Source organism: Durio zibethinus, chromosome 1 (assembly GCF_047325235.1).
Source record: "Durio zibethinus cultivar Kanyao isolate XHJ-2024 chromosome 1, ASM4732523v1, whole genome shotgun sequence".
Classification (NCBI taxonomy): Eukaryota; Viridiplantae; Streptophyta; class Magnoliopsida; order Malvales; family Malvaceae; genus Durio; species Durio zibethinus.
This window is the reverse complement of record NC_143162.1, coordinates 35587551-35603499: the sequence shown is the minus strand read 5'-3', so window position 1 is coordinate 35603499 and position 15949 is coordinate 35587551. Positions and strand designations below refer to the sequence as shown.

At 37.9% G+C, this 15949-nt stretch overlaps 2 protein-coding genes and 1 pseudogene across 3 annotated transcripts; all 3 read right to left on the bottom strand.

Moving 5' to 3' along the window:
* Nucleotides 1-17: 17 nt before the first annotated feature.
* On the bottom strand, nt 18-2901 carry LOC111312590 (Leucine-rich repeat protein kinase family protein). Its single transcript, XM_022912992.2, has 2 exons — nt 1377-2901; nt 18-729 (listed from the first exon to the last, which is right to left on the bottom strand). Exons 1-2 carry the CDS (start codon nt 2767-2769, stop codon nt 161-163), a joined length of 1962 nt encoding a protein of 653 aa, XP_022768727.2. The 5' UTR covers nt 2770-2901; the 3' UTR covers nt 18-160.
* A 3989-nt stretch (nt 2902-6890) lies between these two features.
* Nucleotides 6891-9295, bottom strand: LOC111311359 (uncharacterized protein At4g06744-like). Its single transcript, XM_089767282.1, has 2 exons — nt 7584-9295; nt 6891-7171 (listed from the first exon to the last, which is right to left on the bottom strand). Exon 1 carries the CDS (start codon nt 9040-9042, stop codon nt 7603-7605), a length of 1440 nt encoding a protein of 479 aa, XP_089623408.1. The 5' UTR covers nt 9043-9295; the 3' UTR covers nt 6891-7171; nt 7584-7602.
* Nucleotides 9296-10453: 1158 nt separating this feature from the next.
* On the bottom strand, nt 10454-12154 carry LOC111311358 (uncharacterized protein At4g06744 pseudogene; annotated as a pseudogene). The gene has a single exon (XR_016345959.1). The product of XR_016345959.1 is annotated as an uncharacterized protein At4g06744 pseudogene (transcript).
* Nucleotides 12155-15949: the final 3795 nt, after the last annotated feature.

Below are 15949 nucleotides of genomic sequence, written 5' to 3'. Positions count from 1 at the left end.
AGAATACGAAACAACATAAATAATGTCCGAAAAGAGCGGGAAAAGGTGGCAACAGCTGCAATTGCATTTGTTATATCATGCAGTATAAATATATATTTTTCTCTATGCATAAGATATTCAAACTATCATCCTACAATCATATACTAACACCACAAATTCATTAAGATATCCCAGAATGTGGGTCCAATTCACCATCTTCCGTTGACACAGCTTCTTTAATCCCCTGCAACATCTTCAATACTTGCCACATTGTGGGCCTTTGTTCAGGAGAGCTCAAACTACAAGCAATGGCCACTTCAAGAAGCATCCCTAGCCTCTCATCATCCCCTCCATCATCTTCCCTACTAGACCTAAGCCAATGCATCATCTCATCTGGTGCAAAAAACGGGTGATGAGAAGGAGGTTTTCCTGTCAGAAGCTCTAACAACAAAACCCCAAATGCATAGACATCGGATTTAGATGTTGTCTGGTGATTTGAATTGCGAGTTTCTGGAGGTTTACACGCTATAGTATCGGGGTCGTGTTCAGGTGCGGAAGTGACGATGGCTGCCAGGCAGTAGTCGGATATACACGCTTCAAAGTCTGGGCCAAGAAGGACGTTAGAGGACTTGAGATTGCCATGGACAAGCCTCCATGCTTGGTGGATGTAGGAGAGTCCTTGTGCTACGTCCTCTGCTATTTTCAAGCACGAGGTCCAGTGGAGTGGCTTAGCCCTTGTTGATTTCGATCCTGCACATGCAATTTGGAGTAAACAATTTGAGGCAATTCTCTAATCACATAATCCCATGTTTTTTTCCGCATAAAAATCCAACTCAATCAAAAATCAAGTGGGTCCCCATTTAAAACTAGCCAGTTGGACTTGAGACAGTCAAGACTCTAGACTCTGATATGGGACTGTGTCGTGGGTCCTACAAATGTTAACATGGGACCCATCAACATCATCCTAATCCCATCCGACGATCATGTAGCAGTGCTTCACTTCGAGTGAAGCCTAATCTGATGGGATTAGGCTCGCAAGCCAAAAAGGTTAGTCCATTAGAAAAAGTGCTTTATTATTAAATTAACACTAATGAATAGATATCAAAATCATATCAATTTCCCATGTATTCAGTAGCAGTTAGATTCTTGGTGTTTGTAGAGAACTTAGATGCATCCAAATCAAACTGATCAGGGTATTATTTACATCTATGCTTTAGGAAAATCGATTATTAAGATTAAGAAAAACATTTTCCTTGGTCAATGTACACATGCCATTCCCTGATTGAGTAGCAACCCGAGTTAACACCGAGTGAAATCGCACCTTAACTCACTAACAGGCAACAGAAAAAACATGGAAATGATTCAAACAAATGAAGAAAATGAAAGCAAGAACTTGCCGTGAATGAGGGAGAAAAGACTGCCATTGGGTTGATAATCATAGATAAGAAGCCTCTCTTCTTTGGCCTGGAAATAAGCCCTGAGAGGCACCAAATTGGGATGCTTTAAACCACCAACTGATTCCATGTGCTGCTCAAATGTTTCTTTTGTTGTGCCTGCTAATTTCCCAGCATCAAGCCTCTTGACCGTCACGATCAGACGATTATCAAGCACTGCCTTATACGTGGTTCCCATGGTTCCCCTCCCAAGCAACTCAGCTGACGCTCTCATCAGCTGGTCCAGCGTATACAAATGCGCCTCACCCGCACAGAATGTCAAGTTCCCACTCTTGGAATCTTGCATTCCTTGCACTCTCTTCACTTTCTCTTCTAACTCGTTCTCTTGCTCCATTTGAATCACCGCCGCAGCTTGTGCTGTAGCCGCCGCATCATCAGATTCAGTTTCAGCCGTCGATTGCTTTTTGTCTTTCTGTTTCCTTAACGCCATAACAAAGCAGAGAAGTGAACCAACGAGAACAAAGAACCCAGTAGAAAACCCTATAATAACCGCAGTTCTCTTGTGCTTCTTTGAACTTGGTTGAGCCAACTCCACTCCATGAACTTCTGCACTTTGACCAAGAGTCACCGTAGGCGGCGGCCCCACCACAGCAGCTGTGGGACCAAAAAAGTGGGGCCTTGGATGACATTCTTTGTGAATAATCTCTCCGCAAAGACCAGGATTCCATGAAAAAGATGAGAAACCAAATCGTAGCAATGTTGGTGTCACTGGAATTGCACCAGTAAGATTGTTCCCTGAAATGTTAAAGGTTTTAAGGGAAGACTGGTTCAATGAAGGAATCGTTCCGTTAAACCGGTTCGAGTCTAGCCTTAGGTAATATAACCGGTCTAGAGAAGCTAACGAGCTTGGTATAGGGTCACTGAGATTGTTGTAGGACAGATCAAGGGTTCTAATTCTGTGAAGGGAAAGAATTGAACGAGGGAAGGAACCTGTGAAGAAGTTACGATCAAGGAAGAGGGTTTTGAGGTTGATAAGGCCTGAGAGATCAGGAATTGGACCGGTGAGGGAGTCGTTTTGGAGACTCAAGACTCGTAGCTGGTCAAGGTGGGACAATGTGTTGGGAGCAAAAATGCCACCAAGATCTAGATCTTCTATAATGAGACGTACCACTTTTTGCTGGTAACATGTGACTCCTTGCCAATCACAAAAGTGAAAGCTTGCATTTTGAGAGAAGCCAAGATGGTTTCTCAAATCTGCTTTATACTGAAAACCCAGAAGAGCTGTAGCATCAGGCGATGGCGAAAGCTTTGCAGCTTCTGGAGTAGCAACTATACTACATAATATTAGCAAAATGGAGAACCTTTGTAGAAGGGAGGGTTGTCTTCTCTCTAGCATTGCTTGGTAAACTTCTCAGCTCTCTCTCTCTCTCTCTCTCTCTCTCACACACACACACACACACACACACACCCTTTTTTTCTCTATATCTCGCTCACTATGTCTTTGTTCAAAAGCAACAAGGAGTCCGTCTCAATCCCCTGATAGGGTTGCTGAGAGAAAGAGAGAGAAGAGAATGTGATGGCGATAGGAGCAAGCAGTACCTGACAAAGCATGTAATAACTAGGGGAGCAGCTGTCGGACTGCAAGCTCAGAATCACGTGAAGGCAACGGAAAGAACAGCAACAGGGGACATGGGCTGAAAAAGCTGGCTTGGGACTCTAATTTCTTAATTTTTTCTGTACGGTTAATATACTACCCTGTTTATTTGGTTGTTGGCAATGCATCAACCCACCCCCACAACCATTTCTTTCCCTTAATCTACGACTGCCACTCCGCGTACAAGTACAAGTATTTCCTTTCTTGTTCTATCTTAGGGAAATAATTAAGCCTGTCATTGTGTATTTATCGGGTTAACTTTTTGATGGTGCCAAGCTGCCACGCGAATTCACAATTTGGTAATCTTTCTGATGCGATTGATCGAGTTTTTGAAGATCTATAAAGGCCTTGGTTGAATGTGGGCCGGGGTTTGTGATCTTTGGGTATTCATGGCTGTATGGTTACACTGTCACGTTCTTAATGTAGTCTTGACCTTAATGCATTGCCTCTTAACGAAGAAAGGTACCTTTAACAACCATCCTGATTATACTTATGAGGCTACTTTATTCAAATTAGCACATGTAATCCCACGAAAACTACACAAAAGCTAATCATTAATGTTTGTGAGACACTTTGACTATTAATCAAGCCTAGATTTAGTTAATGTTCACATGATGTAACAGATTAACACTGTTAACACAATTAGATTATGGTCGCTATAAGATATTGTAACCTTGTTTTCTATTCACGGACAAGACTAAAAACTGTAAAATTAATTTCTCCGTTACAGCTTAAAATGATTCAAATTGGAGCAGCATATTTAATTTGTCCTCTAATCCACAAATTTCAACTTTTCCGGTATGGTTAGGGGTAACATTAAGGTGGGACAGTCACTCTAAATTAGTTTCTGCGGTTAGTGGAAAGGTGTACAGCCCAAATAAATGCAGTTGCTGACTGAACCCAATTTAAGTACAACATAAAAGGGCCCAAGCCCATGCTTCTTCTCGTACGTTTCCTACTTACGCTCTCCCTTGTCTATAAGGTCACTTGGGCCCTTGACTCAAAGAAATAAGGTAATTCTATATCATCTCTTGGCCGGCCTATTTCAATAATCGAATGGTGCAATGCTCACTTCTCTGTAGGCATATGGATTGCCGAAGGGTAGGGCATGCCTGCAAATTGTGAAATTGGAAGCCTTTATTTATTTTTAATCTTTTAACAGATTGTTCAAGATAAATAAAACAAACTCAAATTATTTTCTGATTTCTACCCGTCTCCTTCTCGGCATCTCTCCCAAGCATCAGTAATGGAGTTGATTGGTACTCATTAAACCACCAGCTGCATATAGCCTACTTAATGCCAAGGTACTCTTGCTGGTTGACAAATTACTGCTAGACAGTAAATAGTTGATTGTATTCATACTGGACGTCTTAAGGAAGTCAACCTACCATTTATATTGTAATTACTAAAGCTTCAGCTAGAAATAGCACAAGTTTATTGAAACATAATGTCAAAAACCTAGTTAAAAAATGTGGAGGGAGCACGATCGAATTCCCGGAAACTGCCATTAATGCAATCCGATCACCGTATTCCTGCAGAATTTCAAAGCTTTATTTCGCATCTATACTATATGGCTCATAAATCTCATCTTTATAGTCAAGTAAAGTTTAGCAATGGAGACCAATTTCAATCCGTGTGTAATTCTAAGGGCTGCAGGTACGACTTAATGATGATCCAACTAAGTACGGCTACACAATAAATGCATTTGTTTTCAAAGAAGAAAACAATCTAAGAAACCAGCGTACAGAAAGGTCACAATCTGCAATGGTAAATGCAATCAACAGCTGCATCTGTAAGGCGAAAGAAATATATATATATATATATATATATGGTCCTTACCTTATTAATAATAGCTACTGTAGTTCAGTCCAAAATGGAAAAGAAAAAAATTTTCTGTCTTTTAATGCCAAACATGATGCTAAAAAATACGGGCACATGTCATTTTTCCAAGGTAAAACGTAAGAAAAGACAAAATGCATGCGTAAATTTAATTTATCAGGGGAAAGAGAAAAGACGAGAAATTTTGCTGCTGGAGTGGCTAATAGTCAGGGCCCAGGACAACTGTCATTTGGGTCTAGATACACTAGGTCCATGTCCACGATTTCAGCTCTCTAGCCCAAATGACCCCATAAATTTGGATGGGGTGTTAAGGTTAGTTGATATAAAATTTTACCTTTTGGGGGGAATCGATTAAGACCCAGCCTAATGCCTCCGTGGTCGCCAACCACTCTTGGGTTCAAACAAGTACTTGGCTTTATTTGATAGCTACAAGGCTTTCACACATCATTACATCAATAATGGTTACTTTTTCTTTTTATAATCCTGTCATATTGATTCTGAATATAGATTAAATTGCATTGTCGATGACTGCTGGAACTGGTAGATGATGACTCATGTCAAGCTTCCTTCAACGATGCTCTGGTCGCATTCACTACCACACGGACCACCAACATGATATACTTCACCAGTTCACACCTTCACGGTCTTCTGTTTTCTTTGATGCGAAAGGGGGTATCCAGCAGACCGTTTTAATTTGCTTTGCACTTGCCGGATTGATAACCTGACCTATATTTAGTGCAAAGCAAAATAAACTCAAGAATAATAGTTTGCTTCCTTTTTTCAGGAAATTAGGAATGCAGTTTTGTAACCAAAGAGTGGTTAAAAGAGTAAAGCGATGTAGTTTTGTGCCCAAGAAGAACGCTAAGGCTTGACACAACATCAAAATTGGCTCAATTTAATTCCTGAAGGTAGGTTTTATCCATTTGAGCTCACAATTTTGCTTTGAACAACACTATATTCTTGCTGCTTCACCTACTCTTTTCAATCATTCAATGTATCTTATGTAGAATTTAGCTAGCATTTTAAGAAAGTGAATGAAAATGATGAATAAGTACGTCGTAGTGAAATTGATGCAAATTTTGCTTCAATCATAAATTTGGTTGAAAAATTTTATTATTATTCTTTTTCAAAGACAAAGAGATAAATTAGAAAGTTCGATAGCAAATATGGCATTAATTGAAAAACCTTGAGGCATGCGGTCTATTATACTTAATCACATTTTTAAGAAGAACCTAGTGAAGATAATGTAATATGATCAAAGCCCAATAAAAGAGGGCGTAAGTGGGCAATGATCTGGATCACCCATAACTTTTCATAAAAGGAATAAGCCGATCAAACAACATAAGCTTATTGGAAAATACTACAAAATGGGATGGAGAGATAAAACTGCCACCCCAGCTTCCAATGCATGATTCTTAATTTTAATCATGAAACACAAAGAAAACTCCCACTGAAGTTTCAGCAGCTCTCCATTAACACTTGAAACATTATAAAACCCATGACGGCGACCAGTGACAAAGCTGCCTGATCTTCATGATGTATTTTTTAATCATGTTGTAGTCTTTAATGGGTCACTTTTTGAGCTGGACCACATCGTGTGCGTTAGGAACTTGTAATGCTGTGGGTTAGTTGAGATTTGTTTCTTCTCCACAAGATTTATGGCTTACAAAAAACTTGGTTGAGTAGGCGAACCGGTTAATTTGCAAACAAAAAGTGTGTAGTGGCAAGCGTGTCGGCACTAGACATTAAGAAGAAAGAGATATGCCCCATTCCCATGCCTGAATGGACAAATTCTGGGGCCAGACTCTTTTTAAAAGCAACTTTTCTCCATGTTATTGGCGATTCCCAATTGTGTCATGTGGTGTTTTTTCTGCTTTGAAAAGATTCATAGTACACATTTGGCTGGATTATGCAATAATACATGGTTCCAAAGTTGTTTTCCTGGTAATTTGCTTAGGAATAGTTCCTTAGTTGTCTACAACTACTAGTTTTGTAACTATCTTCATCTTTCACAGCCAGGAAAATTTAACTAATTTTTATTTCTTTTGCCAGGAGAATTACATTTTGAAATGCATAACTCTAGAATTATGATGTTATATGTACATGTATGAATCAGAATATTAGAACTAAGGTAATCACAGAGGCTCTGGCCTAAGAAAACATGCTTAGTTCATGTTGATGGCATTCCTCTTCTAGCAGCAGCTTTCCATTTCCGATTTGTTTCTCACAAGCAACATAGAGCATGAGGGACAGGCCACCAGTTAATAGTAAAAACTGGAATGCTGGCAGTTTATTGTCCTGGTACCTGCAAATTAGTAGCCAAGTTTTCTGCGTTACTTCTTTCACGGTTGGTAACACTGAACATTTTGCACTCTAAGTATTAACCCACATGATTTCAGTCTTCAGTACATGTACCAATTGCTTAATTTTTCAAAGGAAATATATATAAATCATACAAATATTTTCCAAGTCAACTTATTGATAATCTTTCCTTCATTTAACAGTCTTCAGCAAGTGGTCACTAAAAAAGCAAAAGTGAAAAAGAAAAACCTGTCAAATGGAAATGATACTAGAATTCTTTAAGTTTCATAAGACCATATCTTATATTCTCATTAATTATATAGAACTGAAAGAATAATATTTCACAAGCATTCATACAATTGTGTCACAACCTCAGAAAAGATAAGAACAAAAACAAAAGCCCACGGCTCACTTACTTGATTAGTCTAAAGAAGATTAAGGTGAAGGAGCGATTTCGGGAATTGAAGAACTATATGGAAAATGGTTACAGGGGATGTAAGTGTAAGGCCACGTGCGAGGACACAACCTTGGATGGGCAAAGAAATTTGCACAATCCTCTACTGATCTCTGAAATGGAAGATCAGGAATGCAGTTGTTCCTTACATCAAGCACTCCTCTCTCAATCAAAATTCTACACAGGGGCCCAACATGTATAAAATAATTGTCGGACAATGATAAATTCACCAATTTTCCAATCTCGCATACCCCCTCAGGCACCATTCCAAACAGAAGGTTACCAGCAAAGTTTAGTTGCTCCAAATTCTCCAAGCAAGCTAAAGAGAAAGGTAAATGACCAGTCAACTGATTGTTACCGGCATCAAAAACTACAGCCTCCTTTAGCAAACCTATCTCATAAGGTATACAACCTGTTAGCTGGTCGTTTAAGAGCAGAACCTCAGCTAAAGATGAAAACGCTTTGAAAATGCCTCTTGGAAGCGGACCATTGAATTTGTTGTTGGCCAAGGTGAGATAAAAAATATGAGTGTTGCCAATATTATCAGGCAGCTGCATCATGAAATTGTTGTTGTTGATAAAGAGAGCATCAAGGTTCTGAATAAATATTTGAGCAGGAACTGACCCAGTAAAGAAGTTGAAGCGAATGTCCAAGAATGTTAAACCACTTATGCCTAGAACAGCTGTTGGAAATGGACCTGAAAATTGGTTGTTACTTATATCAAGCTCGTAAAGATAACGAAGCTTGGCGATGTTTGGCGAAAGTGTACCAGCAAAGTTGTTGGAATTTGCATGGAAAAGTGCAATATCAGGTAGCTGCTCAAGAAAACCATCTAGTGTAGGGGCAGACAGCTGAAATCCATTGAAGTCAATAGAAGCAACAGCTATGGCAGACTTGTTATCAGGTGGATTATCACAGTAGAACCCTTTGTAACTGCATATATCTGAACCCAGCCAAGTTTTGGTGATGCCAAGAGGATCTGAGGTGATTATAGACTTAAATTTTTGGATTACCGGATACACTACAGCCAGCCTTTGGTCAGCAAACACCAAAACTGCCCTTTTGGAAGGAAGTGCTGGCAGAGTTGCTAAATGGGTTCTTGGCAGAGGACAATTGAGTTTGAATGGAAGAGTATGATGTTCATCGTTGCAGCCCTTACTCATGTCGCTATCTTTGCTGCCGCTGCCAATACCAATTGTAAATTCTAGGGCTTTTCTACTGGAATCTTGAGCTGTAGTGTAGGAAATGAGACAAACTAAGAGGATGTAGGAGATGGTGCTCGTTGTTGCTACGTTACACCTATCTGCTACTTTTTTTGTGCTAGAAATGAAACCCATGGCACAGAAGTGGGCAACTAAGGTGAAGGTTGACAATAACGATAGAAATGAGAAGCTATAGGTCATAAGTAGAGATTGCCACATTAAGAATCGTCCGCCATCTGGAACTACTCTTAGGGTCTATTTTTATTTCTATTGCTCTTTTCCACCCACCCAAAGTGCATTTCTTGATAGTGGAATTTTTTTTTTTTTTTCTGTTTTGTAAGGAAGAAGAAAAGTTGTTCTGAAGCATGCTATTGCATCTTTGACCTCACTTATCACAATAGTGAGAGGTGTTGTAATTTGTAAACATAGAGCAGTCCAATTTGGCTTTTCCCAATAAAAATAAACTTTTATTAACCTCCAAAGATAAGGCAGACCCAGAACTCTTTAAAACAAAATTTTCAGAAAAATAGACAAGATTAACAACAAAAAAATTGGGGAGTATGATCGGAGTCAAGCATAGAGAGTGTATATTGTCCATTCTGTTTATTTATAGAAAGTGCATGATCTCAAAATCTCATCAAATCGTTAATCTTAAATTCTTAATCTTGTAGCAAAATTGAATTCCAGCCCCCTTGAAAATGGTAGATGTATCTTATCCTTAGCCATGGTCTCACAAATATTCCAGTGACTTAGCCGGGTAGTGGATTCCAATGGAAATCTTGTTCGGACAGCTGCCACAATATTGGCTCCCAGCTAGCATCATCATTCAATTTTTTATTTTTTTTTTGCAGTATGATTGATGGGAGAAAAGACTTAAGAAATGAAAAAGGTACATGGAAGAAAATGACTTCTTTTCTCTCACAATAGATGAAGGGTTTAGAAGAGGTATTTAAGCAAAAAACAAAAAAAACAATCAGTTTTCTGTTTGAAATTGTCTTTATGTTCTTTTTCATAATAACATCTCATACAGAAAAAGTCTGTTATTTCTTCCTCACTTTCTTGCTTTCTAGACAATCAAAATACCATTAGTAATCAACAAAGAGGACTGTTATTGTTCATTGAAAATCCCTTAAAAACTGTTACAGCATAGAAGTTACTAGTGATTCCTTTCCCAGTTCCCAACATTGAATCATTACTAGCACTCAAGTTAAATGAAAAGATGTCACACTAAGACAATAAATATTGAAAATGATGACGAGTTCTCGCACAAAAGCGATGTGGAGTGGCAGCCGGAATGGATTGTTTCCCTGATATTAATTAGATCATCGTAGCCAAGCCCACTGTCAAAACTATCATAGTCAGTTCAACAAGTTGGCCCATTCATTTTCTTTGGGTGTTGGCCCATTCGAAATGCTTACCTTTCTTGTACAAAATGATGCCATTTATTTATTTTTTTTCTAAAATGGGAAAGTATGATAGTGACCATAAAACTTAAAAGAAATCCACTGCTATACAACATCCATGGAACACCAATTTCCTGCACAATACTTAGTTAACTACAGAGATCACTTTCAACAAAAAAGGAGAAAGAAAACCAAATAAAAAAAAAAAGATACAAAGACAATGACAATGACAATGACAGAAAAGATCGGTTCCCTGCAGTCATAATCCCCTGTAATTTAACCACAGTACATAATCATCGCTTAAAACAAGCATAAACTAGTAATTAATACTAATACAAAAGTACAAACATATGATAAAAGACGCCTGCATTATCATATCTTATTCTGATTAGAATAATGCACACATGCAGCCCAGCAAGTGAATTTAGACAGTCCAATTTCTTTAATGTGGAGGCTTCACAAGCGCATTATAGCTTTTGGGAGCTGGCGGCACTTCATCTTCTTGAGAAACGGTTCGGGTTCTCAATGAAGCCGCCGGTAGCCTACATGGAATGATATTGAACGTGCTCTCCCGTGCACAAGTCCTAGGTCTTGAAAAGAAACTTGCACAATCGGCTGCTGATCTTTGGAATGGAAGCCCCATTATACAATTCCTGTTGACGTTAAGCCTCCTTAACCTGATTAACCTTCTGCATTGTGGGCCTACTTGCGTGAAGTAATTATTTGACAAAGTGAAATTGAATGCATTTGGAAGCCTACATAGAACCTCTGGTACTGGCCCGTAGAATTTGTTATGAGCCATGTTAAGCAGCTGCAACTTTGCCAAGCAACCAAATGACTGTGGAATTGGACCTGTTAACCGATTGGATCCAACATCGAACACCGTCGATCTGTTTAAATACCCAATTTCAAAAGGCAGGCAACCAGATAGCTTGTTGCCTAAGAGCAGGACCTCAGTCATGGTGTCCGAGGCTGCACCTATGCTTCGCGGGATCGTACCGGTGAAGTTGTTGTTTGCAAGCGTAAGATAAAGTGCTGGTGTGTTGCCAAAATTGGTAGGGATTGTTTGAGAAAACACATTGTTGTTGATGAAAAGTACATCAGTGTCGAAATTGAACAAACTACGAGGGACAGAACCCAGGTAGTTGTTGAAACGAAGATCAACAAAGGATAAGTTTGTGGCACCAAGAACGTTTGACGGGAATCCTCCCATGAATTTGTTGTTACTCAAGTCGATTTCATAAAAGTAACGTAACCCTCTGAGGCCTCGATTGATGACCCCACTAAAGTTGTTTGAATTGGCATGAAAGATAGCAATGTCAGGCAAATTTGCAATGAAACGATAAAAATTCAAGTTACCACGAAACCTCGCGCCATTGAAATCAATACCTGCTAGTCCAGTTATGTTCCTGTCTGGCACAGTGTCACATAAGAACCCTTTGAAGAGACAATAGTTGTTGCCAACCCAAGTTCCGGTGTAGTTTTGCGGGTCAAAGGTAATGTTTCTTTTAAGTTCTTGAGTAATGGCAAGAATCCTGGCTCGATTGGCTAGGGGACCTGGATTGTTAATTGGTTGGCGAGGCAAGAGATTAAGTGAAGGATTGTATAGCGGTGGACGTGGACGAACATAAGAAACGGTTCTAGTAGGGCGTGGCGGTGGTGAGATTGTAGGGCATGTTGGAGGGCGGGGGCAAGTTTGGGCGACCCCAAATCGGAAGAAATATGTATTCAAGAAAAGGAAAGCGGAAAAGAGAAGGTGTGGAAGCATGATTTGCTTGCTATCTAGCTATGCTTCTCAATTTGTTCCTCAGGAAAAGGAGCGCACCGTGGATTGTGGCTGAAAGCTAACAGGAGGATGACTACTTATAACGTAGCTTTTCATGTTTCAACTTCTAGTCAAACATTTTGGAGCTCAATTTCAGAATGCATGACACACATTTCATAAAAGCAATAATAGGATAATAAATATATGTCATTTTTATATTCAGGATCCTTTTGAATATGACTAATTAGTTCAATAACAAAATTCTAATGTAACCAATGTTATCTTTGTCTATTTGAATTAACATGAGCAAGCAGACATTTCTCATCTATTCATTTTGGATTGTGTGTAAATTTGGGGGGTAAAATGTCCAAAACTAGTTCAGGAATTAAATGGTAATTAGACCCCTTTTTTTTCCTTTTAGGATTTCAGTCTCTTTTTGGGTACAGACTTCCATTCTTTTTTGTGTATGACTCTAGCAGCCTCGTGATTCTTGTTCTTCTTGCATGAAGCAAAGAATTTATTTTATCTATTGATCGACCATTGCTTTGATTGTTCGTGGAAATACAGTTTATGTGTACTTTATATATCAATAATTGATGGTGGGTTGTCTTGGTACAATAATGTAAAATGGCAGAGACAACTTTCGATAAAGAAAGGTAAGAAAAGCAAATATTGAGAATGAAACAACAAAAGAAAGATGACACAAAGATTAGTTTATTTAGTAAATAAAGAATGAGAATAACCTTTTTTCCTTGGTTGGTGGAGCCGGGGCACTCTGTAGTTTAGTAGGATTTAGGAAGTAAAAGAATCCCACCGACACCAAGGAGAAATTGCTTGATCAGCTATGTTAATTTGATAATTCTGTTTACATCTGATTGGTTTTTTTCCAATTTAAAGTAGTGGTCCAAAAAGAATATGGCAGATTGTTTAGGAAAAGGAGCTGATATGGGCTGAAATATTTCTGCACTCTGCTACATATATAAATATATTATATTTACATCCCACTTTTTCTGAAGTGCATGGAGTATTAGAGACTGTTCCTTTCGTGTTACACGTGCAGATGTGCATATAGCTATTGAAAGCTTAAGAAATTAGCAAAGGGTAACTTAAAACTTCTATTGGCAAATTGTTGATGCCAATAATTTTTCGATAATCAAGTAAATCTCCAAGTCAGAGAGAAAAAAAGGATGAATGAGAAAATTGTAGACTCAGATAGAGTAGACTAAGATGATTAGCTTTAGCCCCCGGTCTTATCGGAACTTTGCTACAACTCTGTACCTTGCACGGTTACGATGCATTTTACAATATGTAAGAAATCTAATTTGAGCTATATAAAGCATGCACATAAATGAGCTTGTACTTTTCTTTCTTACAAGCAATAGAACCCAAATCTTACAATTTTGTTTGCTTCTTAAAATCAGCTAAATGGCTAACAATTAGTGAGCAGTGAGCAAGCCTGCAGCAGAACTTCATGTCTAAGTCGTCGCTCGAGTCAAGAGACTAAGTTGGCCCACATTATCTGGAAATTAATGCCAGTTGTCGAAAAAGGGTCCTCGCACTTGACTAAAGGGTCTTTCTTTGGACAAAAATAAAAGCTAATGGGGGCCACTAGCTAAGTCTCTTTATTCTTTCCACTTTTTTTTTTTTTTTTTTTCATAAAAAGTTCTTTGGTTCTTGACTCTTAATCAATTTGTTATAGTCAATAAACGACCCAAAAATAAATCAATTGGAATTTGGAGGAAAAAAAAAAAGCAAGGGTGTGGAACTTGATTATTGCTCTTACTAATGGAAATTAGTTGGCGGATAAGATTGGCAAGGATCTCATTTCACTTGTAAAACCTTCACCTTCTCCTTTCTCTTCAACATCTTTTTAGGTTGTCTCGTTTTTAGAATTCAAGTATCAATGACTCAGGTTTATCTTCAATTAATAATTTGGATGTTCCTGTTGAACTTATTTAATTAGTCATTTAAAGCCTAGAATGAAGGATATTTGAGAAAAAGAAAGATGCCTCCTAAACTTTCACCCAATTCTTCGATAGCAACAATGGTTCAGACTTTCTTCTCTCAAAGGCTTAACCTAATCCTTATTTCTTTGATAACAACAATGGCTAAGAATTTTACTGTCGAGGGCTTCAAAAATTTTTATATTTCCGTACGCAATTATAATTTTTTATTTTATTAATTTTATTTATATTCAAAATTATCAAAAATTAAAAGCTCAACTACTCCTTAATGTAAGACTTTGTTAAAATCATTATGGCAATATCTGTGATTTTCCTTAAGTTCCTTGAAAGATATTTTATGGTTGGTCACCTTGGTAGTCTTCTTCAAGGATTAAAAAAAAAAACTTGAATTGTACATAAAGAAGACAAAATCTATTGGATTAAAAGTCAATTACAGTTGTTATGAATGCACTTCCTGTTCTTCTTCATCTACGGGTAATTGGAAAATTTTTCCGACATCAAGAAGATGCTGAATATATCGAAATGACATCCACTCACACACATAATTGAAGCACATGCAATTTGGACTCTCGAGCTTAAGATCATCGGTTTTCCTCCAGTTTTTTTATTATTTTACGTACTATATATGTTTCATACTACGAAAGCATCAGTCACGTCAGATTATTACACACAGATAAAGAAAAAAAAGAACAAAAGAGCTTCGGCCCATCCTGTGTCACTAGGGCCTAGGCTCACCGACAAGCCATACCCGAGGCTTGCATTCGACTAATTAAATTATTATACTTAAAACGAGCACAATTTGATTTAAAAATGGGATGGTAAAATGTCAATTTACTAACTTAGGTGAAAAGGCCTTTGATTGTGCCAAACTTCAACAATGTTTCTGGCATTTGAATATTTAATTTACTTTTATTCTTTAAAAAATACTAACACTAATACAATCATGAAAAGATCATGCTTGTTTTATTGTTCAACAAGCTATCTAATGAAATTTGATTGAATTAGTAAAAATTAATTATTTTATTTATAATATTTAAATTTAATTTTTACTATTAACAATCTTCTTAATAAATGATTACAAATTCAATATAAATTCTTATCGAGATCAGCAATGTATCTGACCTTAGAATGGAGTAACTCCATCACCCGAACCTTTTTATAATAAAAAATGCTAGGCTGCTAGCTCAAGGAGGAAGGTGATTGCACACAAATAAATATATTCTTACCGATGAACCTTCTATTTTGATCCAGCAGGCGTCGCTTATAAAATCCGGATATGGTTCAAAAGTAATAGGCTAGATGTCTAGGCCTGTTAACTACTAAACTGGTGGGGAAATGGACCCTACTAAACTGGATAACTCATGCCCTGAGCCCTGATCTATATGAATGAATCTTGGAGTGGTAATGGCCGGCTCCATAACAATACACCAAACTCCAAAGGCCGATGATGGAGTGGGCTCTTTGTTGAGCTGAAGGTATCGACCCATCGAGGGCTTGCCAGGTTGATGATATTGAGATTTCTGATTGGATCAGGATCACTTGAGATTATCATTTTCAAATCTAATTTCTTCTTTTTTTTTTGGGGACATTAACTCTACTCAATTTGATGAATGTATTTACAACGAAAAGGTTGGAAACTCATGGGAACATTGTACTTAGCTGCAACGTCTCTTTACTTTAGTTAACACATTACAACTCGGTTTGAAAACGTGACGCTCTTTCTTCAGGGTTAAGAAATAGTTTACGTGCAAGTGATAACTTAACAGAAATCAAAGTGCTTTGGTTTGTAGCACATTACTCTTTTATTTAATTCTTGGTTTCAAAGTAAAGTTTTGTCTTTGAGATTCATCCTTTCCCTTTCCTACTATGAAGAAAGGTTTGATTGACCAAATTCAATCATCAATGCTTGAACAACAAGACATGAAGAGAGATAAAAGCATGAAAAACTAGCATTTTGTCTGGAGTTGCCTGCACAATTATAAGACAACCTGCAA

Excerpts from the sequence above, each read along its gene's own strand:
- LOC111312590 (XM_022912992.2), bottom strand. The coding sequence starts at position 2,769 with ATGCTAGAGAGAAGACAACCCTCCCTTCTACAAAGGTTCTCCATTTTG. Across the intron at positions 730-1,376 it reads TCTTTTCTCCCTCATTCACG|GATCGAAATCAACAAGGGCT; the intron begins GCAAGTTCTTGC and ends TTGCATGTGCAG.
- LOC111311359 (XM_089767282.1), bottom strand. The coding sequence starts at position 9,042 with ATGTGGCAATCTCTACTTATGACCTATAGCTTCTCATTTCTATCGTTA.